At 38.7% G+C, this 26,854-nt stretch overlaps 1 protein-coding gene across 1 annotated transcript; it reads right to left on the reverse strand.

Annotated features, from left to right (window-relative positions):
* Positions 1–297: 297 nt before the first annotated feature.
* LOC126175978 (leucine-rich repeat-containing protein 38-like) lies at positions 298–25,651 on the reverse strand. Its single transcript, XM_049923085.1, has 4 exons — positions 25,509–25,651; positions 24,794–25,040; positions 12,730–13,004; positions 298–684 (listed from the first exon to the last, which is right to left on the reverse strand). Coding segments are annotated over exons 1-4 (723 nt in total). The 5' UTR covers positions 25,511–25,651; the 3' UTR covers positions 298–485.
* Between the last annotated feature and the right edge of the window lie 1,203 nt (positions 25,652–26,854).

The following is a 26,854-nucleotide window of genomic DNA, read 5'->3' on the forward strand; positions in this document are numbered from 1 at the left end:
GGCACGATATCCCTCACGAGGGCACCCAACAACTTTGTCAATCAATGCCAACCTGAATAACCTGTTGCGTAAGGGCCAGGTGTGGAGCAATCTGTCACTGACTTGATCAACTTGTGAAACTCTTTCTGTTGAATAAATCATTCAGTGTTTCTCAAATCTGTTTTTTGTACGTCTACATCGAATCTACTAATTTTGGTCTCATTCGTATATTCCCTAGCACTGTGTATTTCTTTTTTTCGTCTTCTTCCTCTTCTTGGAGTGTATGTCGCCCATTGGAACTTTGCACAAACCCACAGATAATATTACAACAAGAACGATGATATATTTCTGGCATTGATTTATAACAAGTTAGCAGTCAATCAGAACATTTTATTTTATTGCTTAAGATTAATGGCCACTAGCTTCTAAACAAATAAAAAAGCACAGTGTGGTCAGCCTCCGTCTTGAGGCACATAAGATGTCATGATGATGATGATGAGGTCCCATCAGACTAAATTAAGAGCCAAGTCGTTCGAGAGCTCACAGTCCATACTGGAGAAAGCGTAGAGCAAGGTTCGCCCCTGCAGGCTGTCTGGCGTCTCGCACTGGGCGGTCAGTACGTGGGTCACGTTGCGCTCCTGGGCCCACTGGAAGACGGGCTGCAGCTCGCAGTCACAGCGGAGAGGGTTCCGGCGCAGGCTCAACCTGCAAAGCACAATACCCGCACCCCATTACCTGTTGTTGTTGTTGTGGTCTTCAGTCCTGAGACTGGTTTGATGCAGCTATCCATGCTGCTCTATCCTGTGCAAGCTTCTTCATCTCCCAGTACTTACTGCAACCTACATCCTTCTGACTACCCCAAGGCTAAGGCTAAGCCATGTCTCTGCAATATCCTTTCTCCCAGGAGTGTGTGTCTAGCAAGGTTCACAGGAGAACTTATGTGAAGTTCGGATGGTAGGAGATGAGGTACTGGTGGATGTACAGCTGTGGGAATGAGTTGTGAGTCATGCTTAGGTACCTCATTCAGTAGAGCACCTGCATGTGAAAGGCAAATGTTCTGAGTTTGAGTCTCACTCTGGCGCATAGTTTTAATCTGCCAGGATGTTTTGTTATCTGTCATTCTGTCCATAGTACCACAAATCCATAACATCCCCATATAACTGACATTAAAAACCTAACCTCCACAGTACCTGCCACTCACAATCGCAGATAATTACCAGCACAACCAATATGTTTATAAAAGTTTGCACTATCACCTATTTCAATATAGACAATAAATACAGTTATGAAAATAAACACACACCCCACAAATTTAAAAAAAAAAAACTCCTACCGAAGTCAATAGACACACAAACCTGGCAGTAGCAAAAACAATATGACACACAATCTCTTGAATAGCATGTCTAGATTTCTCAACGCAGGCACATCTCTATTTAGAGCACTGTACATCGTTCTGTTGATGATGACACATATACTGCTCCCTAGTTCTAGTTGCAACACCTTTGGTCAGTCTCTATTTTATCCACAAACATAACACTTCATGTACTTGGCAATTAAACATCTTTTTTGTTTTTGGGTCATCAGTCTTCTGATTGGTTTGATGCGGCCTGCCATGAATTCCCCTCCTGTGCCAACCTCTTCATCTCAGAGTAGCACTTACAACCTACATCTTCAATTATTTGCTGGGTGTATTCCAATCTCTGTGTTCCTTTACAGTTTTTGCCCTCTACAGCTCCCTCTAGTACCTTGGAAGTCATTCCCTGATGTCGTAACATATGTCCTGCCATCCTGTCCCTTCTCCTTGTCAGTGTTTTCTACATATTCCTTTCCTCTCCTATTCTGCGCAGAACCTCCTCATTTCTTACCGTATCAGTCCACCTAATTTTCAGCATTCAAATTAAGGCATATGTTTGATACCAGTAGACTTTTCTTGGTCAGGAATGCCTTTTTGCCAGTGCTAGTCTACTTTTGATGTCCTCCTTGTTCCATCTGTCACTGGTTATTTTGCTGCCTAGGTAGCGAAATTCTTTAACTTAATCTACTTCATAACAATCAATCCAGATGTTAAGTTTCTCGCTGTTCTCATTTCTGCTACTTCTCATTACTTTCGTCTTTCTTCTGTTTACTCTTACTCCTTATTCTGTACTCATTCAATTGTTCATTCCATTCAGCAGATCATGTAATTCTTCTTCACTTTCACTCCGGAAGCAATGTTTTCAGCGAACTGTATCATTGATATAATTTCACCTCAAATATTATTTCCATTCCTGAACCTTTGTTTTATTTCCATCATTGCTTCTTCGATGCTCAGATTGAACAGTAAGGGCAAAAGATCACATGCTTGTCTTACACCATTTTTAATCCGAGCACTTCATTTTTGGTCATCCACTCTTATCATTTCCTTGTGGTTCTTGTACATATTGTGTATTACCCATATTTCCCTTTAGCTTACCTCTATGTTTCTCAGAATTTCGAACCTCTAGCACCATTTTACATTGTCGATTGCTTGTTCCAGGTCAACAAATCCTAGGAACAGATCTTGATTTTTCTTTAGTCTTGCTTCCATTATCAATTGCAAGATCCAACTTGCCACTCCGGTGTCTTTACCTTCTCTAAAGCCAAACTGATTGTCATCTAGCACATCCTCAATTTTCTTTTCTATTCTTGTGTATATAGTTCTTGTCAGCAACTTGGATGCATAAGCTGCTAAGCAGACTGTGCTATAATTCTTGCACTTGTTAGCTCTTGCAGTATTTGGAATTGTGTGGATGACATTTTTCCAAAAGTCAGATGATATGTTGCCAGACTCACACATTCTACACACCGATGTGAATAGTTGTTTTGTTCCCACTTCCCCCAATGATTTTAGAAATTCTGATGGAATGTTATCTATACCTTTTGCCTTGTTTGATCTTAAGTCCTCCAAAGCTCTTTTAAATTCTGATTCTAATACTGGATCCCCTGTTGTTGTTGTTTTGGTCTTCAGTCCTAAGACTGGTTTGATGCAGCTCTCCATGCTACTCTATCCTGTGCAAACTTCTTCATCTCCCAGTACTTACTGCAACCTACATCCTTCTGAATCTGCTTAGTGTATTCATCTCTAGGTCTCCCTCTAAGATTTATACCCTCTATACTGCCCTCCAATACTAAATTGGTGATCCCTCGATGCCTCAGAATATGCCCTACCAACCGATCCCTTCTTCTAGTCAAGTTGTGCCACAAACTCCTCTTCAGTCCAGTTCTATTCAATACCTCCTCGTTAGTCATGTGATCTACCCATCTAATCTTCAGCATTCTTCTGTAGCACCGCATTTCGAAAGCTTCTATTCTCTTCTTGTCCAAACTATTTATCGTCCATGTTTCACTTCCATACATGTTTACACCCCATACAAATATTTTCAGAAAAGACTTCTTGACACTTAAGTCTATACTCGATGTTAACAAATTTCTCTTCTTCAGAAACACTTTCCTTGCCATTGCCAGTCTACATTTCATATCCTCTCTACTTCGACCATCATCAGTTATTTTGCTCCTCAAGTAGCAAAACTCCTATACTACTTTAAGTGTCTCATTTCCTAATCTAGTTCCCTCAGCATCGTCCGATTTAATTCGACTACATTCCATTATCCTTGTTTTGCTTTTGTTGATGTTCATCTTATATCCTCCTTTCAAGACACGGTCCATTCCGTTCAGCTGCTCTTCCAAGTCCTTTGCTGTCTCTGACAGAATTACAATGTCATCGGTGAACCTCAAAGTTTTTATTTCTTCTCCGTGAATTTTAATGCCTACTCCGAATTTTTCTTTTGTTTCCTTTACTCCCCATTCCCTAGCCTCTAAGTAAGTAACACTGGTTTAGCTTTACGGCAGAGCCCTGTGAAGGAGGACATCCAGATGTCTAATTTGCAAATATTACTTCAACTACGATACTGCTGAATCTCGGAACGAGTGTAGCATCTATTGCGACAGAATAAGAAAACAGTGGCAACAGCCCAGCAAGCCACAACAGCCTAGCAGGCAACATACTAGGTGTGTTAAAAAAATAATGGGAATTTTTGTTTTGCGGAATGAGTTATTCATCTACATCAATGTCATTACCTTGAAAATATCCCCAAGTTCACATTACACACTTGTGCCAACGCTATTTCCAGTCGCCAAAACACTTCTGGAACTCGATCTTTGGGAGAGTGTTTAGTTCTTCCAGCTATGCGTTTCTTTATCAAGCTTGTGCTTGCAAAACAACAGCCTTTAAGATTTTCTTAATTTTTGGGAAAGGAGAAGTGTCTCGCGGGGGCCACATCTGGTGAATACAGAGGCATAAATATAGTTTTTTTTTTTTTAACCAACAATAAACGAAGTGTGAGTAGGTACATTATTGTACCGGTACGGTCATGCAAAGACCATGAAAAGTTTAGCCACAAATCCGGGTGTTATTTTCGGATTGCATCAAGCAAACGGCATTGAATCTGTAAGCAGTACTCGTTTATTCACCGTTTGGCGTTGTGGCAAGAACTAGTGGTGCACTATGCCGTTAAAACTCGCAGACCGCAGTGAGCATAAACCTCACTTTTGACTGCACTCGTCGATCTGTTTTCGCTCCTGTGAGTCCAGAATTCTTCCAGCGGACGATTTGCGTCATATCCGTAAACTCACGTTTCGTCGTCTGTCATGACATTTTTCGGTGGTTTTGCATCGTTTTTAACTTCGTCTAGCAATAGGCAGCCGCCGCTGATTTTGTTCGAAATTCAACAATTTTGTAACAAATTTTACTGTCACACATTTCATACCCAAAACATTCGACAAAAATGTCGCGGCATGAGCCAGCTGATATGGCACTATCACTAATAATTTCTCTGACTATGATTAGACGATCGTTCATAGTCTTTTCTTCCGCATTTTTCACGATTTCATCATTGATTATGTGCTGTTGTGTCTAGTGCGTTCGTCATGCTGGACATCTCCATGGCTTTTTTCGAAACACTGAGACGAGTCGCAAACCGTTGTTTTACTCTTATCAGACTCACCAAAAGCAGTATTTAATATTTCCAAAACTTAACTGCACTTTACCTCAGTTCGTATAGCGAAATTTTATTAGACATCCTCTGACCCATTTTTATACAAAATATGTAACCACAGACACCACTATAACGTGCAATCTTTCTGGCAGCTGATGAAAGACTAATTCATTGCAGTGTGGAAGTGCTGTAACAAATACGTCTGAAATGGCCACATGCTGAATCGCTGTATCGGGTGGTGGGTCCTCGGTTCCTATTTGAGATAAGAACAAGGAGTAAAAAATTTTTTGTTTCGGTCGGACTAATGGCCATTTCCATTTGTATGGCCATTCAAACATCTGTCTTGTTGTAGCTATGTTACAGTATATTAAAGGAAGTTTGAACAACGAATTGGAGCCGACACCCAGGCAAATTGTGCAAATCGATTAATTCCTCTCGCAAAAGATTTTAATTTGACGGGAACTAATGCTCCGCTGATGACAGCATTTGAATGTCCACCGTTCGCATTTTACGTGCAAAAACAAGCAAAAAATGAGGTTTTTGAAGCACGCCACTTCTATACTTTAAATTTGTACGAATCGGTTCGTACTTTGCACGAATGTATAAAGTCAAAAAGAATTTTTTTAAATCCAATAATCTTTATCTGTTGTCGAGATACGATGATTTAAAGTCGAGCTAAATGTAGACTGTAAATTTTGTACTTGGTGAACGGAATGCACAGGAACTGCTTAAACCGAATCCAATGAATAAAAAATGCGTTCTCCTGCAAAAATTGGAAACTCGCGTTCAAAAATCTAACTTCATTCGGATTTTACTTGTAAAAGACATGTTCAAATATTGTAATTATTGGGCGTTTTGTTTTTTGTGAAAGCTTTATCCATCGCCACGATACAAACAACATGGTTCGAAAGACAATTAAGAAGAAGCATATACCGGATCAGTCGTCGCTCGAGCTAACAAAATCTTCAATGAATACCAAGCTATGGCATTCTGACTTCAAAACTGTGGTAGAACAAAAGCTGATAACCAGAATGAAAAAAGGCTCTTATCGTAGAACAAAAAAAGATGGATATGTCCTGAGCAGAGTTAGTGTTGTAAAAGAAGTGGACTAGCTTTTCGACTTAACTGGCAGATTCAAAGTCATTTAAATCAAAACATCTTGACACGTTCATTCTTTTTTACGAGTTAACCCCACGTCCCCAGCACAGCACAGTGAGCTCTTTTGGCTGCAAGGTGTTGGCACACCTGCGTCTTGCAATTTATGGGCTAAGGTCTCTGATCCTGAGCCCGAAGTCTAGAAGCTGGCAGGCAACAGTAAACAATATGTAGTCATATGTATAAAGAGCACACATGTTGCAGCTAAAAAAGTTTTTCTGAGGGGATAGAATTTCTGAGGGTCTATTTGTTCCTGGGGGGACGCTATATCAGTTTTTTGATTTGGGTGGGGGGGGGGGGGAGGCGATATTTTTCAGTGAGGGGCCACTTTTCCCCCAAACTCACACCCTGTTACAAATATGTTGAAAGGTGTAAGAACAATTAGTCACAAATTTATGTGCTTCCAAAGAGTTGGATGCATGTGCTACAGGAAGTATCCGAAAGTTGGGATCCATTTGCAATAGAACGTACCTCAGAGTGGGGTTTTATGATTCCTAAACTTTAATGACACATTGTGTCATATTGCATGACATGACAAATGCCATGTTGGATGGCGTAATGGCATGTGTCATGTTATACGACATTACATCATGTATCATGTTACTTTACTTAACACGATGCATTACATGTATATGGTTACGAATACTTACTAGCAAAAAACCACAAATATGTCAAGATTATTTGATTCAAATGTCTTTGAAGCTGCCAGATAAATTGAAAACCCAGTTCCCTTCTTTTATAAGCCTAACTTTGTCCAGGACTTCTTCGCCTTTATGTTACGATAAGAGCATTTTTCATTGTGTTAGTAATAAACAGCTAACACTGTATATTGCTGGTTGAACGCCTTTGATAAATCTATTAAAATTCTAGTCACACGGTCACCTTTGCCCTGCGCCTCAAGTCTGCTTTTGTGATCTGTGCAATAGCAGATTCTGTACTTCTTCGAAGTCAAAGCATTATGAAGACTGTCTGCCTCGAGATTAAATGTTGCCTCTTGTCGTTGCAGATACGTGACATGTTAAATAAAGTTCGTAAATGTAGTGGAGACAAGTGGGAATCATTCTAGCAGTGATACGGGTCGCAAATGTGGAAATCCGCTGATGAAAGCGAACAAAGGGCAGATTGTTATAATCCAGTGCCTAGTAAAGAGTATCTCAGAAACGGCGAAGCTGCCGACTGTTCATGTGGTACTGTAGGGAGTACCTATAGGATGTGGTTTAAGGATGGTGAAACAAGTAGGTGACAAGATGCTGTATGTCCACACCCCATCATGGAACATAAAGATTGGAGGTTTGCATGTTCTGTAAAGCTGGATAGGTGGCTATTGTAGCAGATCCAGTGACGGAGTAATGCTAGTGCAGGCACAAATGTTTCAAAGAACACTGTTTAATGCACATTGTTGAGCATAGGATTGCGCAGCAAATGACCCCTTTGTGTTTCCATGTGTTAACCCATGCCATTTTCACTTACGATTGCAGTGGGCACGTGATAATCGAGATAGGTGGTGGATCAATGAAAACTAATTGCCCAGTTAGATGAATAACATTTCTTGTTACATCAGGTTGACGGTCATGTCTGTGGACACCACCATCCAAGTGAACAGTGTCTCAAAACATACAATGCGCCACTGATGTAGGTAGTAATATGCTATGGGGGACATTACCTGAAATTTCGCGCGGCTAGTGGTAGTAATGCAAGGACCACAATAGCTGTGGAGTATGAGAACATTACTGCAGGCCACCATCATCCCTTTATGCTTAATGTTTATCCCAACAGCAATGGCATCTTTCAGGAGGATAACTGTCGGCATCACAAGTTTAGAATCATACTTCAGATGTTTGATGAGCGTGATACCAAAAACAGATCTTTCAATTCTGAATATGTATAATGGGCAAGGACATTCCCTGTCATATGCATTTAACAAAATTGTTTGTGAAAGATATGTAATTTGATTCCTTGGTATCTAGAAATAATAATGCATTTACTTTCTCGTAAAGGAGAAATATTACGTGTTTAGTCCCTTTAATCTACAAACCAAACCAAGTGTTATCTGCCTTACCTGATGTCTATGATATATTCAGAGAGAAAAAATACCCATTACCTACTTTGTTTTAAATCTTTGTTTGAAATGTATGGATTACATTTCTGCAATTATTATGATGCTGCTCTTTTCCTTACTCATGACCCAAGTATAAAAAATTCATACAAAACTGACAATCCAACAGTCCATGTTGTACACAAAAAATATAAGCAGAATATAACTCACTAACTTACCTGCAACATAAAGTGCATTTTTTCCTCCTACTCACCATTTAAGGAAGCACAATGGATGTAACATAGGGCACATATTGAAGATCTACATCTACATACATACTCCGCAATCCACCATACGGTGCATGGCGGAGGATACCTCATACCACAACTAGCATCTTCTCTCCCTGTTCCACTCCCAAACAGAACGAGGGAAAAATGACTGCCTGTATGCCTCTGTACGAGCCCTAATCTCTCTTATCTTATCTTTGTGGTCTTTCTGCAAAATGTAAGTTGGTGGCAGTAAAATTGTACTGCAGTCAGCCTCAAATGCTGCTTCTCTAAATTTCCTCAGTAGTGATTCACAAAAAGAATGCCTCCTTTCCTCTAGAGACTTCCACCCAAGTTCTTGAAGCATTTCCTTAACACTCTTGTGTATGGCACTCCAGATGATACCCTCACCTCCAAAGAACACTCACCATCGAGGACAACATACTGGGTTCTATTACTTAAGAAGTCTTCGAGCCACTTGCATACTTGGGAACCAATCCCATATGCTCGTACCTTATTTAGGAGTCTCCAGTGGGCACCAAGTCAAACACTTTCCGGAAGTCTAGGAATATGGCATCCATCTGATACCCTTCATCCATGGTTCGCAAGATATCATGTGAAAAAAGGGCGAGTTGCATTTCACAGGAGCGTTGCTTTCTAAAGCTGTGCTGATGCATGGACAGTAACTTCTCTGTCTCAAGGAAATTCATTATATTCGAACTGAGAAATGTTTGAGAATCCTCCAACTAACCGATGTTAAGGATATTGGTCTGTAATTTTGAGGATCCGTCCTTCTACCCTTCTTATATACAGGCATCACCTGCGCTTTTTTCCAGCCTCTCAGGACTCTACGTTGGGCAAGAGATTTGTAGATAAATGCAAGCTAAGTAAGGAGCCAATGAAGTAGAGTACTCTCTGTAAAACCGAATTGGAATCCCATCGGGACCCGGCGATTTATTTATTTTCAACCCATTCAGCTGCTTCACAACCCCAGGTATGTCTATCAATATGTCCTCCATACGGGAATCTGTACGACACCCAAACGGCGGTTTGTTTGTATGATCCTCCTGCGTGAAAGATTTCTCAAATGCTAAATTTAAAATTTCAGCTTTCCTTTTGCTGTCTTCCATTGATTCAAAGTATAGCAATCAGTATAATCATATGATTAGCTGTTCTGTTTACTACAAGTGTAGTCCAAAAAGTCCCAGTGTGGATCGAAAGAAACAACCTACCTCAGTGATTCTTTTCTAATTTTCAATGTAGGCTCCCTTTACACCAATGCTCTTGGCCTGGTGATGTTCCAATGCTTCTAAAAAAAGTGTTCGATTCCTTTAGGCATGAAAAATACCCATCAACTTTGTCTTTAACTGAAGAACTGACAGTCAATCATGATCCACAGAGGAAAATTTTGAGATTCAGGAAGAAATGAAAATATAATGGACCCAAATGTGTGGCAGCAATCCATATTTTAGTTCAAACAATGAAAAATCCAGGATGTAATAATGACAATGTTATGAAAAGAATTGATTGCTACTCATCAGATAGTGGAGATGTTGAGTCACAGGTGGGCGCAACAAAAAGATTTCTAGATCACTAAGTGTTCGGGGGAAAGTCCTTCTTCTGAATAACACATCATACACTCTCTCTCACACACACACACACATTCATGCAAATGCAACTCACACAAACATGACCACTGTCTCTGGCTGCTGAGACTGGACTGCGAGCAACAGAACGTGATGGGATAAGCAATTTGTGTGGTGGGGGTAAGGAGGAGTCTGGGTGGGGAGGTAGAGGGATATGCTTGTGGGTCCAGAGAGGGACGAAGTGGGAAGAGGGTAGGGCAGCTAGTTGCAGTCGGGAGGTTAGGTAGCGTATTGGAGGAGGGGGGGAGGGGGAAGGAGAGAAGTAAATAGACTGTGAGTGGTGCGTTAGTGGAACAGAAGGCTGTGTAATGCTGGAGAGGGAACAAAAAGGGGATAGGTGGGTGAAGGACAGTGGCTAATGAAGGTTGAGGCCAGAAGAGTCACTTACTCAACCACAATTACTTCTCTTTTGAGGACATCTCCTACAAACAAATCCACGGTGTTGCAATGACACCCACATGTCTCCACCCTATGCTGACTTGTTCATGGGCCATCTAGAGGAATGGTCTCTAACTACCTAGAATCCCAAACCCCTCAGCTGGTTCAGGCTGTCTGCCGGCACGAATGGCCACTGATAAACTGTGGTCAAGGCACAGCTGGACCACCCAACTGCTGAGCATGCTCGCAGCACAGTCTTCCTCATTTTAGTGACTGTTTCACAACCTGTGCCTTCTGCATCCTTCCTACCAACATAAGATTTTCTGAATTGTGCGGGTGGGAACTCTCCCTGTGATGTACCTACCTCCCTGTGACCCTCCTGGCCGCAATCTTCGTTAGTCACTGTCCTTCACCCACCTATCTCCTTTGCTGTTCCCACTCCAGTAGTACACAGCCTTCTATTCCATCAATGCACCCAAAGCCTTTTTACTTCTCTCCTTTTTCAACCCTCTCCCCCCCCCCCTCCCCACCCTCCACCTAACCTCCCGACTGCAATCAGCTGCATTACCCTCTCCCCATCTCCTCATCCCTGCATGCACCCACAGGCAACACTTTATCAACCCCCACTCTTACCCTGCTATCCCTTCCCTCTTCACCCCAACCTCCTTCTTATCCCCACCATCCAGACTGCTTCTCCCATCATGCACTGTTGCTCACAGTCTGTGCTCGGCAGGCAGAGACAGTGGTCATGTGTGTGTGTGAGATGCATTTGTGTGTATGTTGTCTAATTCAGAAGAAGGCCTTTCGACTGAAAGCTTACTTGTCTAGCAGTCTTTTTGTTGCACTTGTCTGCTACTCAGCATCTCCACTGTGTGGTGAGTAGCAGTCTGTCCTTTTCATAATGTCTTAGTTCATGTATTTTTGTCATGAGAATAACATTTGTGTGTGGGTGTGCTTGATGAAACATGACTTTCTTCCTTGCCAAACCTGGCCTTTTTTTTACTGCAAAAAATCTTGTTGGTTGCTTTGAAAATGGTTCAGTGTTGTTTGGACATTTTCATTCTGATGCATTTGTGATACTGTGTTAAGAATAGTGGCACCCATCTAGCAGATAATTTACTCATATACAATTCCACAGTTACAAAGCGATATGCCCATTCAGATGACATCCGTATAGCTTCAGCAATTTCTTGTACTTTCATTCAGTGATCCTCCATGTTCATTTTATGCACTTTTGCAATAATTTATTGGGCAGTAGCACATCATGGCCGAGAGCTATGCAGATCATCATCTAACCTGTCCCTATCAAATTTAAACTAGGTCAAATTCAAACTAGTTTGTCCACTTGGCCACAATTTAATATGAAGGAGAAGAGCCCCCTGTGTTTTGAAAATTGACATGAATTTCCTTTGCTTTCAAACATTTCTTTAGAAAGTATTTAATCACTGCTCGAATATCAATTTTTTCCATCATCACAAATCACTACATGGAAACAACAGAGAGATACCCACACCATGGATCTTTACCCAGAGCACTGACACACCACATTTTTACTCATATAAGGATGACCTACTATGTTGTGGGCACTTGTGCTGACATGTGGTTGTGATTCCATGAACTTTTCGAATTGCCCTCATATCATAAGGTAATAACAAGGAAGGCACTCATATTCCAAAGGGGGAAAAAACGAACATCTTGAAAAACCTTTCCTACTAAGCGATAAAATTTGTTAATAATCTTCAATGATAACTTAAATGACTGAAATAACACATAACTTTTAGAAAAGCTTTTAAACAGTGTTTAATGGAAACTCATTTTATTTGGATCAAGAGTAAGTCTGCATGATTGTGTGTAAGTAAATGGAGAAGAACTGCTGAACAAATTAAAAGGTGATAAATCTTATGTGGATATCAGGCTTCTTTTATAAAATGTGCTTTGTTTGTATTGCATAAAAAAGTAAAAATCAACCCAAAATTGAAGTCATTTGAGTTAATTTACTCATATAACCGTGGAAATTTTTGTGTATGACTTCTGTATATGTGTTGATAAACAATCATGTGTGATCTTTTAATCCAATAAATATTGTTTATAATTATTAGAAAAATATAAATATGCACAGACTTAAATTTTGTGAACTGACAAAAACCATGAAAAGTAAACTGTTAATAGATGAATTCTAATAAGCCATTTCAGGTCTTGTATTTGGTCATTTTTGTTTCCTTCACTTCTAATTGAAATGACTGTTACCTTTAACATACCTCTTAAGTGAGGAAAGTGGGGCCAGCATTTCGACATCCAGTGTCTCAATCTTATTCCGATCCAGGGTAAGAATTTCAAGAGATGTTGTGGTCCTTACAGCCAGTGGTATTTCTGTGAGTTCATTTGCCCACAAATCCAAGTTCTTCAGCCAAAGCAAGCCAGCAAAAAGGTTGTTTGGCAATGATTTTAAATTATTCCAACCCATTGAAATCCACTCTATATATGGGTTTCCAGAAAACAGATTCCCTGGCAGATGTGTGTTTACTCCATTTACCTGTATCAAATGTGAGCAGTTACAAAATTATAAATTAATAAATTGTGGCACATAGTATTTCCAAACACAATGGTACAATAAATAATTCATTTTTTATTATCAGCATCTCTGCTATATCATGAGTAGCAACTTTCCTTTTCATAATATTGTTACATATTTTATTATATGCATGATCTTTAACTTGACTTTAGAGAGGCGTATGGAGGGCAAAGGATGAAATAAAAGAAATCTTGCCCTGATTGCAGACTGCTGTGGGAAAATTAGGGGCACAAGCAACGCACCTGTGCTTTTTGCTTTATAGCAAACTGCTACAAAAGCTGAAATGACACCAAGGAGTTAACAAAGGCTTAAGTGTTTATTAACTGCAAAAGAAACTGCCTTATATATTGGAATGTTAAGTAATTGTACATACTGCAGCAAATTAAATATCACTGAAATGAAATAATAATAATAAACAACAGCTATTACACTGTTACTGAACACAGTTTTGTTTGGTAGCTATGATTTGCAGTGGCCAGTGGTAGATATGATTTGCAGTGGCCAGGCATAAAATGACGCCAGCCAGAAGTACCTCAGATGCAAAGATAAAGTGCAACATAGTTCGTATTTAAACTAAGAAAATAACAAAACTTCTTGCAACATTAATATTGTGTACTGGACCAGAAAAGGTCCCAGGTTTGAGTCCCAGACTTGAACACAGTGCTTTAATCTGCCAGGAAGTTTCAAGTCAGTGCAAGCTCCACTGCAGATTGAAGATTCATTCTGCTAAGAAAATCATATTTTTATAAAAAAATTTATTCAGCATTCATTCCTCTGAATACTTATTTAATGGTTCACACCTTTCCAATATTAATTTACAAGTTCTAAATGGCACCAAGTTATTTTCCTACAACCATTTAGTTGATTCATAAAGATACAAAGCAGTTTTGGGAGTTCCCTCTTTCTTGGATTAATTTTTACTTTTACATCATAGCAGTCATTGTAAAACCTTATTATGTAACTCTCTGGGAAGAAAATATGTTAATTTATCAGATAAAAGACTATGCTTACTAATTTTCTGGATGAAACTTCAACACTGAATGAACTTGTCTCTTTATATAGGGTGCAACTAAATTGCCTTTACAGATTTTTTGAGAACAGGTTCCTTATGTCAAAACAAGAAAAAGATGTCTAGTATAAATGAGCTCTAAAATGCATACATTAAGAGCTATGAATGCTTGTTCATCTTCAACAGTGTGAAACACATTTCTACCACAAGCTCCTTGCTTTCTATATTTTAGGAAGAGGTTGTAAGGACCAAAACAAGCAGAAAATGTCCAGCAAACATGGGCTCCAAAATGCATATTTTACAAGCTATGGGCACTTGTTCAATAAAGGAGATGTGTTTCATATGAAATAAGATGAGCAAGTGCCCTTAACTCTTAAGGTATGCATTTTAGAGCCCACATTTTCTGGATTTTTTTTTTTCTTGTTTTGATGTTATGAACCTGTCATCAAAGTCTGTAAAGGGAATTTAGTTACACCCTGCATACATTTACATATATACTCAGCAAGCAACCTTATGGTGTGTGGCAGAGGGTAATTCTGATGTCATTATCATTTCATACCTTCCTGTACGATTTGTGAATCCTGTGTGTTTTGGACAAGTAATGGTAAGTCTCCATGTTAGTGTTGTATTGCAAAACTGTCGAATGGCGTTTACATTTCAGTAGCACATTAGATGGATATGCCGTATTCGAAGAATATTTACTTATTTGCATGATATACGAGAGAGAATTGTCAGAGCATGTGCTTTGATAAGTGCTGAAGTGATAAGGAATACCACTTAATCCATGATAAGAAGATTGCAGCACTGCATTGATACCAATGGTCATCACTTCGAAAACCTTCTGCAAATGGTTGATCATGCCACTTTTGTGACTTTTGTTGACCTTCTAAGATCTTACTGTTACACATCATTGGATTCATCTTGATAGCCGTTATCAGAAAATAGGTACCAAACTATAGAATCCCATTTAAAAAAACAAAGTTGACCTTCATATCTCTGAAGCAACCCCACCTGGCAACAAAAAACCAATGTCGTATTATGGCCCCTGTTGTCCCATGCAACATTTGTCCCAAAACTTTTCAGCTCCTATCATAATTTCAGAGTTATTCTCGGTGGTAATAGTTAGTGTCTCATCCTGTATACAGTAGAATCATCTGTGAATAGTCTCACAATATTGTAAGCAGTAACAGTCCTACAACACATCTTTAGTGTACTCCTGTACACATCTGTTAATTTTGCCCCACTAACAAAATTACTACTGAAGTTTAAAATGAACAATATTGCAATATATGGAGACAACAGTAAATAATCAAAATCCCAACAAACAATGGAAAATCCAGGATGCAATAATTACAATGTTGTGAAAAGGATAGATTGCTACTAACCATACAGCGCAGATGATGTTAAGTCACAGACAGGCATGACAAAAAGGCCATCATACACATAAGCTTTCAGCCAGAGGGCCTACTTCCAAACTAGACATTATACACACACACACACACACACAGTCACAAAAACAGCTCACACACATGACCAACATCTCTGCTATAAGGAGATTAACAATCTATCGTTTTCATAATATTGCCGAAAACAAAACAATATTAAAAGAAGCATTATTACAGTGTAATATAAAAATAATAGTAAATGTACCCACAAGACTGACTGATAGAAGCCAGACATTCATTGATATTGTTATCACCATTATTGATAACAGTGACTGTGGTGTAAAAGTTCTGCAAACAATAATCTCCACACATTATGGGTTTATGTGTTACATTTACAAAAATAGGAGCTCTATAACAAAAACAATGGCACAAAAGAGAGAAATCAGAGTTATAAAACAATAAAAAATGACAGTTTTAAAATTACACTGAGGTAGGAAAAGTCGTACTAAACCTGTTCGAGCACAAGGCGCAACTGAGAAGTAAGATTCATTTCCTAGCACACTAATGTGCCATTTTCAAGTTGCATTCCAAAAACAACCTCTCAGAAAAAGCAAGGTCACCATAGACAATGGATTACTGAAGAAATAATCAAAGTCCAATATAAACCAAGGGAATTACATCCTTTAGTCAGGCACTTGATCAAATGCCAAGATTTTTTGTTTGCAGATGATAGACACAAACATGACAGCAAACAGCATCAACTACATTTTAAAAACATTGGTTAATGATATATTCATAGATGCAAATAAATGATTCCTAGCCAAATGTTGTCAGATGTAGGTAATACAAAAATTAAAAAAAAAGCTAACACACTTCATTTAGGCCCTTTCATTCCATAATGCATACAGGTTCATTTGTTGGGGATAGCTCATCAAACCAACCTAAAGTTTTCCAAGTCCAAAAGTGTGTAATATGATCATACAGTGTAAGCTTTAATGGCTGCTACAGACATTGCTTAAAACTTTCAGGCAAATTAGCTATGTTCACTGTATAAAAATGTCAGGAGAAAGTTTTGTACATCAGTCATGGCCTATTAGCCTGGAAGTTTTAAGTGGTGTGTATGAGTTATTGCTTGTGTGAAAACAGAAATTACCTGCAGAGGGAGTGCGCTCATGAGACTTTTAGTTCTGTTCACAACTCTATGATGCAACTCTGGGAAGTCAGAGCCTAGGTTTTCACAGAATCCTTGAAGTCTCTGGTTGAAGCCTTCCACTTAACTCAGAACTGGAAGGCCATGATCAGTTCTGTGGACAATGCTGCAAATTGTGAGCTTTGTTGAAATTCCTTGGACATGACTGGTCTTCTCAATCTTGTCTGCCAGTTGCTGGAATATTCTAAGTGTGGCATCAAAGCCCAGATCACAGCTTTGTTCATTCCATCTGCTATACTTATCAAATGGCTGGTGGTGCTGTCTCTTTAACGTGTTGAATGAGGCCTTCAGAAATACACATTCAATGCATAGGGTGATCCTTTCTATCTGTTGCTAACATTTCTCTTAGGGGTACCTGTTTTTTGTAAGTTCATACTTCTAATGATTAACAGAAAAAAACCTACTGTGCTTGCTTTCCCTTGAAATGGGACTTTGTTTAGCATATAGATCAGTTTATTCAATATGAATAATGCTGTGGTGAGACTTAAGCTACATGAATTATATTGTTTGATTTTGGGTTTCATATGGCATGAAGTGCCACCTGGTAGATGAGGTTGCTTGTTCTCTAGTTTTGGTTCCTATGAAATACAGACAGCAAAAGAGACAGTGAAATCTTATAGGATGAAGACCTTAGAAACATGATTACAAATTACATACTTTAAGACTTGTACAGAAGCTACAGTTTCCACAGAAAGAAAATGCAGTTTATTTCTGCAAAAGAAACATTGAGTTCGGTAGTTGTGGATAGGAAAAGGCACATCTTGTGAATTCTTTATCAATTATTTGTGACCAGTGATGTAAGATTGTAAAAATTCTGGTCACTTTTGGCATATTTTATCAAAATACAAGAGGGGTCTCCTTGTCCACGGTGCACTACCTAGAGATAAGTACAGATTTCATGGGAGAGGAACAACTCATTATACATACAGACAGAATGTGAAGTTGTTCTACTGTTGATCATCAAGTTAGGGGGAACATTTTCAACAGAGTGCAGAGGATGATATTAATTATATGTTTTTAAGTAAATATTTGTCCATCAAAAGCCATGTTCTAATGCATAATGGCATTTAATGGCCTTATATTAAGAGGACTTTAGCGAGAGTTGGGCCAGTAGTGCATACAGACCAGCGGATATATGTAAAGTTTTCTTAATTTGTTAATACTGTGCTTTTGTTCATTGTGGATGGAGAAATACATGTATGTCGTGGTGTGCTACACAGCCTATAGGCTAGCATTTCCCTGTACAAATATGCCTGCAGCAGCTGCACTCCCGACAAATCTGGCTGAAAAGTTGGTGGTTGAAAGTAGGCTGTTGTCAATTATGTAGACTACACTAAATTTACAGTTCAACCAGTTTACTTGCACTGAGATGTTGAATGAACGATTGTTAACAACCAGATCAAGTCTCATCTAATTAAATTATGCACAGAAAAATGGATGCCCATATACTAAACTCAGCTGATGTTCTATAATGTGATTGTTTGAGTGCAGTAAACTAACATTTTTTACAAAAGTTCTAATGTGGAAAACAGATAATTAACACAATCATAAATTAACACTCTTAATTCACTGTCTTTCAGATCCATCCTTAAATACTAACAAAGAGATAGAGGGGCTGGCCAGTACTTACCTCAGTTCAGTACAGCCGATAGGTTCACATAAAACAGAACCGAAAATTTACATTCCTAGCTTTCGGAACAAATGTTCCTTCATCAGGGAGGAGAGAGGGGAAAGAAAGGGAAGAAGGGAAAGGAGATTCAGTTACTCACAACCCAGGCTATGAAGCAACAGGGAAAGGAAAATAGGTAGGGTAGCAAGGATGGAGGCATGGTTGTCAGAGGGAAGCCAAAGATATTCTACTGTAAGTACTGTGCCAGCTTCAAACCAAAGAGGATGCATACAGAAGTAAAGAGGTATATAGTATAAAGATAAACACAACTATGTAGGATGAAAAGATGCGTGAATGGCTAAAGAGGAAAGGGAAAGAGGAGAAGACTGAAGAGTAAATGGGAGTGAGGTTGTTTAACGTAGGTTCAGTCCAGGGGGATGGCGGGATGAAAGGATGTGTTGGAGTGCAAGTTCCCATCTCCGCAGTTCAGAGGGACTGGTGTTGGGTGGGAGAAGCCAAATGGCACATACGGTGTAGCAGGTTCTTAGGTCCCTACAATTATGCTGGAGGGTATGCTCCGCTACTGGGTATTGGGCATCTCCTAGGTGGACAGTTCGTCTGTGTCCGTTCATGCGCTCAGCCAGTTTAGTTGTTGTCATGCCGATGTAAAAGGCTGTGCAGTGCAGGCATGTCAGTTGATAAATGACATGTGTAGTTTCACATGTGGCCCTGCCTTGAATTGTGTATGTTTTACCAGTAGCGGGGCTGGAGTAGGTGGTTGTGGGGGGATGCATGGGGCAGGTTTTGCAGCGGGGTCGGTTACAGGGGTAGGAACCGCTGGGTAGAGAAGGTAGTCTGGGAATATTGTAGGGTTTAACAAGGATGTTACGGAGGTTAGGGGGGCGACGAAAGGCAACTCTGGGTGGTGTGGGGAGAATTTTGTCAAGGGATGATCTCATTTCAGGGGTTGACTTGAGAAAGTCATATCCCTGGCGGAGTAATTTGTTGATGTTTTCGAGGCCATAACTCTCTGTAGCAAATACAAGGGGGAAAACATTTGGTTAAACTTATGACAACAAAACAATAAACACAACAAAACATGAGTTTTCATGTCATTTAAATGGTAACTAAGTAAACTACCCAGTAAGCATTTTACTTAGTAAATAAGAAGTAACTTTCTCCATGCTTCATTTAATAAATAAATAAAATGGATTACTTATAATCAACAATTGACAGAATAATTATTCAGCTTTGCAGAAATGAAATTATCATTTCCCAGAAGACAGAGTTACTCTCGGCCACTTATCTTAATCCATACAATAAAATTAGGAAGTACTAGTAATTTATCCCAACAGCAAATGTTGTTTGTTGGCTACTTGAAATATCAGGAATTTCCAATGCATGAGTATTTCGTGGAATGAAGCATCCTTGTTTTTAGGTCATTTTAATTTCTGTTTTATAAGAGGGGAAAACCAGCTACTGTTTGGATAACCTTTCTTATCTCTCATGGTTCTCTTTGTGGATTTTGGAACCATCCTGGCCGTCCCATTGTAGCAGGCTTCAAAGCCCCAACCGAACGTATCTCAGCTCTGGTAGACCAGCACCTCCAACCTATCACCCGCAGACTCCCATCCTACATCAAAGACACAAACCACTTCTTAGAACGCCTCAAATCCATTCCCACTCCTCTCCCACCTGAAACCCTTCTTGTCACCATAGATGCTACATCCCTTTACACAAACATCCCACATACCCATGGTCTCTCTGCCCTTGAGCACTACCTCTCCCAACGCCCACCCGAAGAACTTCCAAAAACCTCGTTCCTCATCACACTTACCAACTTCATCCTCACCCATAACTACTTCACTTTTGAAGGCCAGACCTACAAACAAATCAGAGGAACAGCCATGGGAACCAGGATGGCTCCGTCCTATGCCAACCTCTTCATGGGCCGCATGGAGGAGGCTTTCCTGAAGACCCAACAGCTGCTTCCCCTGGCCTGGTATAGGTTTATAGATGACATCTTTGTGGTCTGGACTCATGGTGAAGAAACACTCCTTAATTTCCTCCATAACCTCAACTCCTTTTCGAATCTGAATTTCACCTGGTCCTTCTCCAAAACCCAAGCCACCTTCCTGGATGTTGACCTTCATCTTGTTGAAGCTCACATCCACACCTCTGTCTATATCAAACCCACAAACAAACAACAGTACCTTTACTTTGATAGCTGCCATCCATTCCACATCAAACTCTCCCTTCCCTACAGCCTAGGTATTCGTGGCAAACGCATCTGCTCCAGTGATGAATCCCTCAACAATTACACCAATAACCTGACCAGTGCTTTCCTCTCCCGCAACTATCCTGCAGACCTTGTCCACAAACAGATCTCCCGAGCAATACATTCCTCCCCATCCAACAACAATGTTCCTACCCCCAGACCACACAGAAGCATCCCCCTTGTCACCCAATATTATCCTGGCCTCGAAAACATCAACAAATTACTCCGCCAGGGATATGACTTTCTCAAGTCAACCCCTGAAATGAGATCATCCCTTGACAAAATTCTCCCCACACCACCCAGAGTTGCCTTTCGTCGCCCCCCTAACCTCCGTAACATCCTTGTTAAACCCTACAATATTCCCAGACTACCTTCTCTACCCAGCGGTTCCTACCCCTGTAACCGACCCCGCTGCAAAACCTGCCCCATGCATCCCCCCACAACCACCCACTCCAGCCCCGCTACTGGTAAAACATACACAATTCAAGGCAGGGCCACGTGTGAAACTACACATGTCATTTATCAACTGACATGCCTGCACTGCACAGCCTTTTACATCGGCATGACAACAACTAAACTGGCTGAGTACATGAACGGACACAGACGAACTGTCCGCCTAGGAGATGCCCAATACGCAGTAGCGGAGCATGCCCTCCAGCATAATTGTAGGGACCTAAGAACCTGCTACACTGTATGTGCCATTTGGCTTCTCCCACCCAACACCAGTCCCTCTGAACTGCGGAGATGGGAACTTGCACTCCAACACATCTTTTCATCCCGCCATCCCCCTGGACTGAACCTGCGTTAAACAACCTCACTCCCATTTACTCTTCAGTCTTCTCCTCTTTCCCTTTCCTCTTTAGCCATTCACGCATCTTTTCATCCTACATAGTTGTGTTTATCTTTATACTATATACCTCTTTACTTCTGTATGCATCCTCTATGGTTTGAAGCTGGCACAGTACTTACAGTAGAATATCTTTGGCTTCCCTCTGACAACCATGCCTCCATCCTTGCTACCCTACCTATTTTCCTTTCCCTGTTGCTTCATAGCCTGGGTTGTGAGTAACTGAATCTCCTTTCCCTTCTTCCCTTTCTTTCCCCTCTCTCCTCCCTGATGAAGGAACATTTGTTCCGAAAGCTAGGAATATAAATTTTCGGTTCTGTTTTATGTGAATCTATCGGCTGTACTGAACTGAGGTAAGTACTGGCCAGCCCCTCTATCTCTTTGTTAGTATTTGTTTCACATCTTTATATGAGTTTTTCCATTAATCATTTAGATCCATCCTTAAAATAGATATGAACAAAATGTGCACAGGATTATCATTTGGAAATAACGCAGTTCACAGTGTGATCCTATTGTCATAGCGACCAATATTGAAGTTTGACACAGTCCATAATAATAATTACACACTCTATGCCCCATTAAGTAATTAGAACAGTTACTGGATAATTGAATGAACTCCTGGACATGAAATCTAGACAAATCACAGTACATTTTCTCACTTTTAATTTATACTGCATCGTCTGTGGTATATTTTCCCATACTACTTTCAAATTCACCAGTCTGACCTTACACGGCTTACAACAAGCTTCCTTAATCAAAACTGAAATTAGCTACTGATGTTTATTAGATTTTCGTAAATTACAATTAAAGATTTGCACTTCTGAATAATTGAATATCAGAGGGAGATTCATTTTAAAAAGGATTTACTGGATAGTTTGTCTAAATATGGGATTCTATTTCTGTAATAATGTTTTGACTAAGGATCTTAATTACTCTGAAACTAAATGAATGCAAGAGTGCTAACATATTTTTGTCACAGATTGTATGAATGTTTTAGTTATTTGTGTAGCTTTTTCACCTACTTCATCAGGAAGTTAGCAATTGAGTATATGTTTACAAATGAACAATGAGAATGAAATCTGAAATTACTGGTATTTTGTAATTAACATGGTTTGTAGGCAAACTAATTACACTTATGGAGTCTAAATAACCAAAAGAAGGAAGCAGACAATAAAGTTAAGTTGAATAAGTCCTGAGTCAATATTTGAAATATTTATAATATTTTGTAGTCAGTACATGGGTGGGATATGAGCTCCTAATCCTGAAGGCAGACATTAGTAATTTTTAAAACTTTTCCATGATTTCTTATTGATCTGTTACTGTGTGGGACCAGTGATAAATGAGAATAAAATATAACAATGAACACAATCAACTTTTGACAATTAATGTAAGGGGATAGATAAAAAATCTACTCACCAAGTGGTGCCAGTACATACACATAAAAGAAGGTTATAATTAGGCAAGTTTTCAGAGCCAGTGGCTCCTTCTTCAGGCAAAAGAAGTGAAAGGGAAGGAAGAGGGGTGAAGGAAAAGGACTGAAGAGGTCTAGGAAAAGGGGTAGATTTCAGAAAAATCACCCAGAACCCTGGATCAGAGGTAAGTCTCTGCTACCCTGTGGTTCTGGGTTACTTTTCCGAAATCTACTCCTTTTCCTAGACCTCTCCAGTCCTTTTCCTTCATCCCTCTTCCTTCCACTTCAACTCTTCTGCCTGAAGAAAGAGACACTGACTCTAAAAGCTTGCATAATTATAACCTTCTTCTATGTGTGTCTCCTGCCACTGCTTGGTGGGTAAACTTTTTATCTATCCAATTACCTTAACTGAGAATAAATTATGACAGTTAAGAAATGGTTCGACAATCACACTAGGTCTCTCAGTGAACAATCTAGCATCTTTCCACTGGGAATGACAGTATAAAGCTTGACTCCATTACATATGTTGACAAGGTTGATTATATGGGGAATACCCAAATATCAATGTATGGTCTGATTCGTAATTTGTATCTGAAGGTAATATCAATAATAGCTATCATCAAAGATATTATTTTACTGCATCCACATTTCGAAAGACTAAATTGACAACTTATACATTTGCCAGGAATGCAGGTATTACAAAGAGTGCTTTTAGTTTTGCAGTTACATTATTCAGTTGCTGATTAAGTACTACTGCAAACTTAGAATTTACAGGAGTTCTCTGATAATTTTCAGAGGATAACAGTTATAAGCATCCTATTATCTGAGTCCTATTTTTACAGTTTGGATTAATCACCTCTCTTACTTATCATATTTCGTGTGACCCAGGACTTTAAATAATTTCTGTCATTATTTACCTTTGTTGTCTTTGCCTCTTATTTGCAACTTTACCTATTCAATTCTAGTTTTTTGGACCTGAGACCCAGTACAATAATTACCATACTAATATTTACTAAATGTGAATATTACTTAGACAGAAAAGGAACCAATTAGAATAACTGTAATATAAAAATATATCATTCTTTCTTATAATATTTTCAAGCACTACAGTTTTCAGGAAGGTCTCTCGTTTTTGAAGACAATAAAACAAGCTGGCAAATTTAATACATAATTTTGAAATATTGATAAGTTCCAACTTTCCTGAACAATGTTGACAAATTTCTAAAAAATCTGTTGTATCATTACAATGAATTTCATCAAGTTATAAGTCGATTCTGCTATTTTGATAAAATGTATATTTTTCTTAATGGCAGGTGGAATTTTACTGTTTGTAACAAATATACAATTTTTCAGTATAATTTTACAAACAGTATTAGTCTTTGTGCTAAAATGTACAACAAAAGTTTCTCCTTTTCAGTGTTTTCCCTCACTTAATACTTCCAACTGTTCAGAATCACTTTCCCTTCAGAACAATCCACAACAAGTTAAACAAGAAATTGAGAATCTCTATAAAGTCAAACAATACTTAAAACTGCTCTTTATAGGAATTATCTGGCTATCTAGATTCAGGAATTGAAGATTCTGTTACATGCATGTCAACTAACGGCGCTCATTGTAATTAGGCTTCTTTCCTTGCAGGATAGATAACTGTTGACATATGACAAATATCAGTGTTGATATGTTGATATTAAGCTAGTGATAGGAAGTACAAACAAGAAAGCAACTCCCTCCCCCCCCCCTTAAAAAAAACAGTGAGCAACAGTTTATAATAGTTCAATTATAGTTATTTATTAACGCAGTGTCTAGCTGCTGCTTCATTGTTTAAGTGTGTAAGTTACTGATTCCACATTCCAATATGATGTATAATTTAACACTTTCTTAATTTTATGATCTATGTTGTTATTATTTGCTATGCAAAATATAATACAATTAGCACTGTGATAACACAACTTGAATCAATTTGTTACAAAATGTGTAGATATGGTTGTACTCAATACTTACTTTTCGCATGATAAGTTTTGTCAGGTTTTCAAAACGATGGAAAGTCTCTTTATTTAAAAGCAATGGATTTCCTGAGACAAGGAGCATTTGGACTTCACGGGGAACACATTCAGGCACAGCTGTTAAGTTACGGTACTCGCAGTTTGCTATGTGACCGCTAGGACTCACATCACATATACAGCCCCCATCATCAACAGTATTACTCCCAGCAGAGAGTACGGCCAAGAACAGTATTAACAGGTGCTTCCTACATTATAAAAAATATTAATGTTTACACTTTCTAAGCAACTTAAGTCTAAGTCTGTTAATGTGATGATAAAAAATCCATTTGTCAATAATAATGGTGAAATCATATTTCAATGAGTTCATATGTTTACCACATGCACCATACAGATGAATTGAGAATATAACGACAATGTCTTTAGTCTGTATTAAACACACAATCTTCACTTTTTTATTCATAATATTTTGTGCAAGGATAAACAGCAGTGTATAATTGTGTATTTTATAACAGCTGTATCCTATTCAATTATTTCAAGTATCACATGCACATATGTAAGTCACTTTTATGACACTTTTATTAAATCATAAGACTGAATTATAAGCTACTCTTAAATTCACAGCAAAATTGTGCAAAGAAAGTGAGAAAAACAAAGGGATGGGTGCAATAATCATCAGAATTTATTGAAAACTCTAATCTCTATAATGTACTTACATCTTAAGTGATGTTGCTAACTATCCAGATTCTGTAATAACAATATTGTGTGAAGCACAGGACTTTTATCTAGACAGGCGCCATGAGAGATAAGAAAGGTTATCCAAACAGTAGCTGGTTTTCCCCTCTTATAAAACAGAAATTAAAATGACCTAAAAACAAGGATGCTTCATTCCACGAAATACTCATGCATTGGAAATTCCTGATATTTCAAGTAGCCAACAAACAACATTTGCTGTTGGGATAAATTACTAGTACTTCTTAATTTTATTGTATGGATTATGATAAGTGGCCGAGAGAAACTCTGTCTTCTGGGAAATGATAATTTCATTTCTGCAAAGCTGAATAATTATTCTGTCAATTGTTGATTATAAGTAATCCATTTTATTTATTTATTAAATGAAGCATGGAGAAAGTTACTTCTTATTTACTAAGTAAAATGCTTACTGGGTAGTTTACTTAGTTACCATTTAAATGACATGAAAACTCATGTTTTGTTGTGTTTATTGTTTTGTTGTCATAAGTTTAACCAAATGTTTTCCCCCTTGTATTTGCTACAGAGAGTTATGAGACTACCTCAGACAATGAAATTTTTCAATAATGATTACCAACCAGCAGCTTCTCAGCTGAATTTAATTTGAAGTTTAAACTGTTTTTCTTCAGTAATAGGTACTGATCACACACTTTAACTTGGCCCGTGTAAGGAGGAATTCTAGAACCAGAAGTTATCATCAGCTTATAGTACATTAGCTACTTGGAGAAGCCCTACCTCCTTCTTCCAGGTCAGCCTGTTTTCATCTTGTAAAAGGAATGAACATGTAACAGTTTAATGTGTCACAGAAGTGACACAAAAGTTGATGGCAAGTCACTAAAAAGGATCATGTACTGGTAAAGCCTCTTACTGATTTTTGTAATTAATAGTGACACTCACTACACACAATGCCACACACAAATAACACTATTTACACAATGGCTACTTATTGCTATGGCACACAATACTGCCATGTATGTTGAATCAAGAATTTTTATTCGCCATTGATTATTTTGCGTGAAATAGTCTTTGCCATTGGAGTAAAGTACAGGACATAGTAACACTTACTGGTACATAATAATAAAATAAACTATTGTCAATAAATTTCAGTACATATATTAAGCATGTAAATAATAAAATACACTGCAGAAAAATTTCTAAGAGCTAGTGTCAGTAAGTTATACCATAATATAGTATGGTGTAAACACTGCGCATAATAATTGGACAGAGTATACAGGACATAATTATACACCACGTAACCACAGCACACAGTAATACAATAAACTATAGGAGAAATTGTTGAATGCTAATAACC

This window comes from Schistocerca cancellata, chromosome 3, assembly GCF_023864275.1.
Source record: "Schistocerca cancellata isolate TAMUIC-IGC-003103 chromosome 3, iqSchCanc2.1, whole genome shotgun sequence".
Lineage (NCBI taxonomy): Eukaryota > Metazoa > Arthropoda > Insecta > Orthoptera > Acrididae > Schistocerca > Schistocerca cancellata.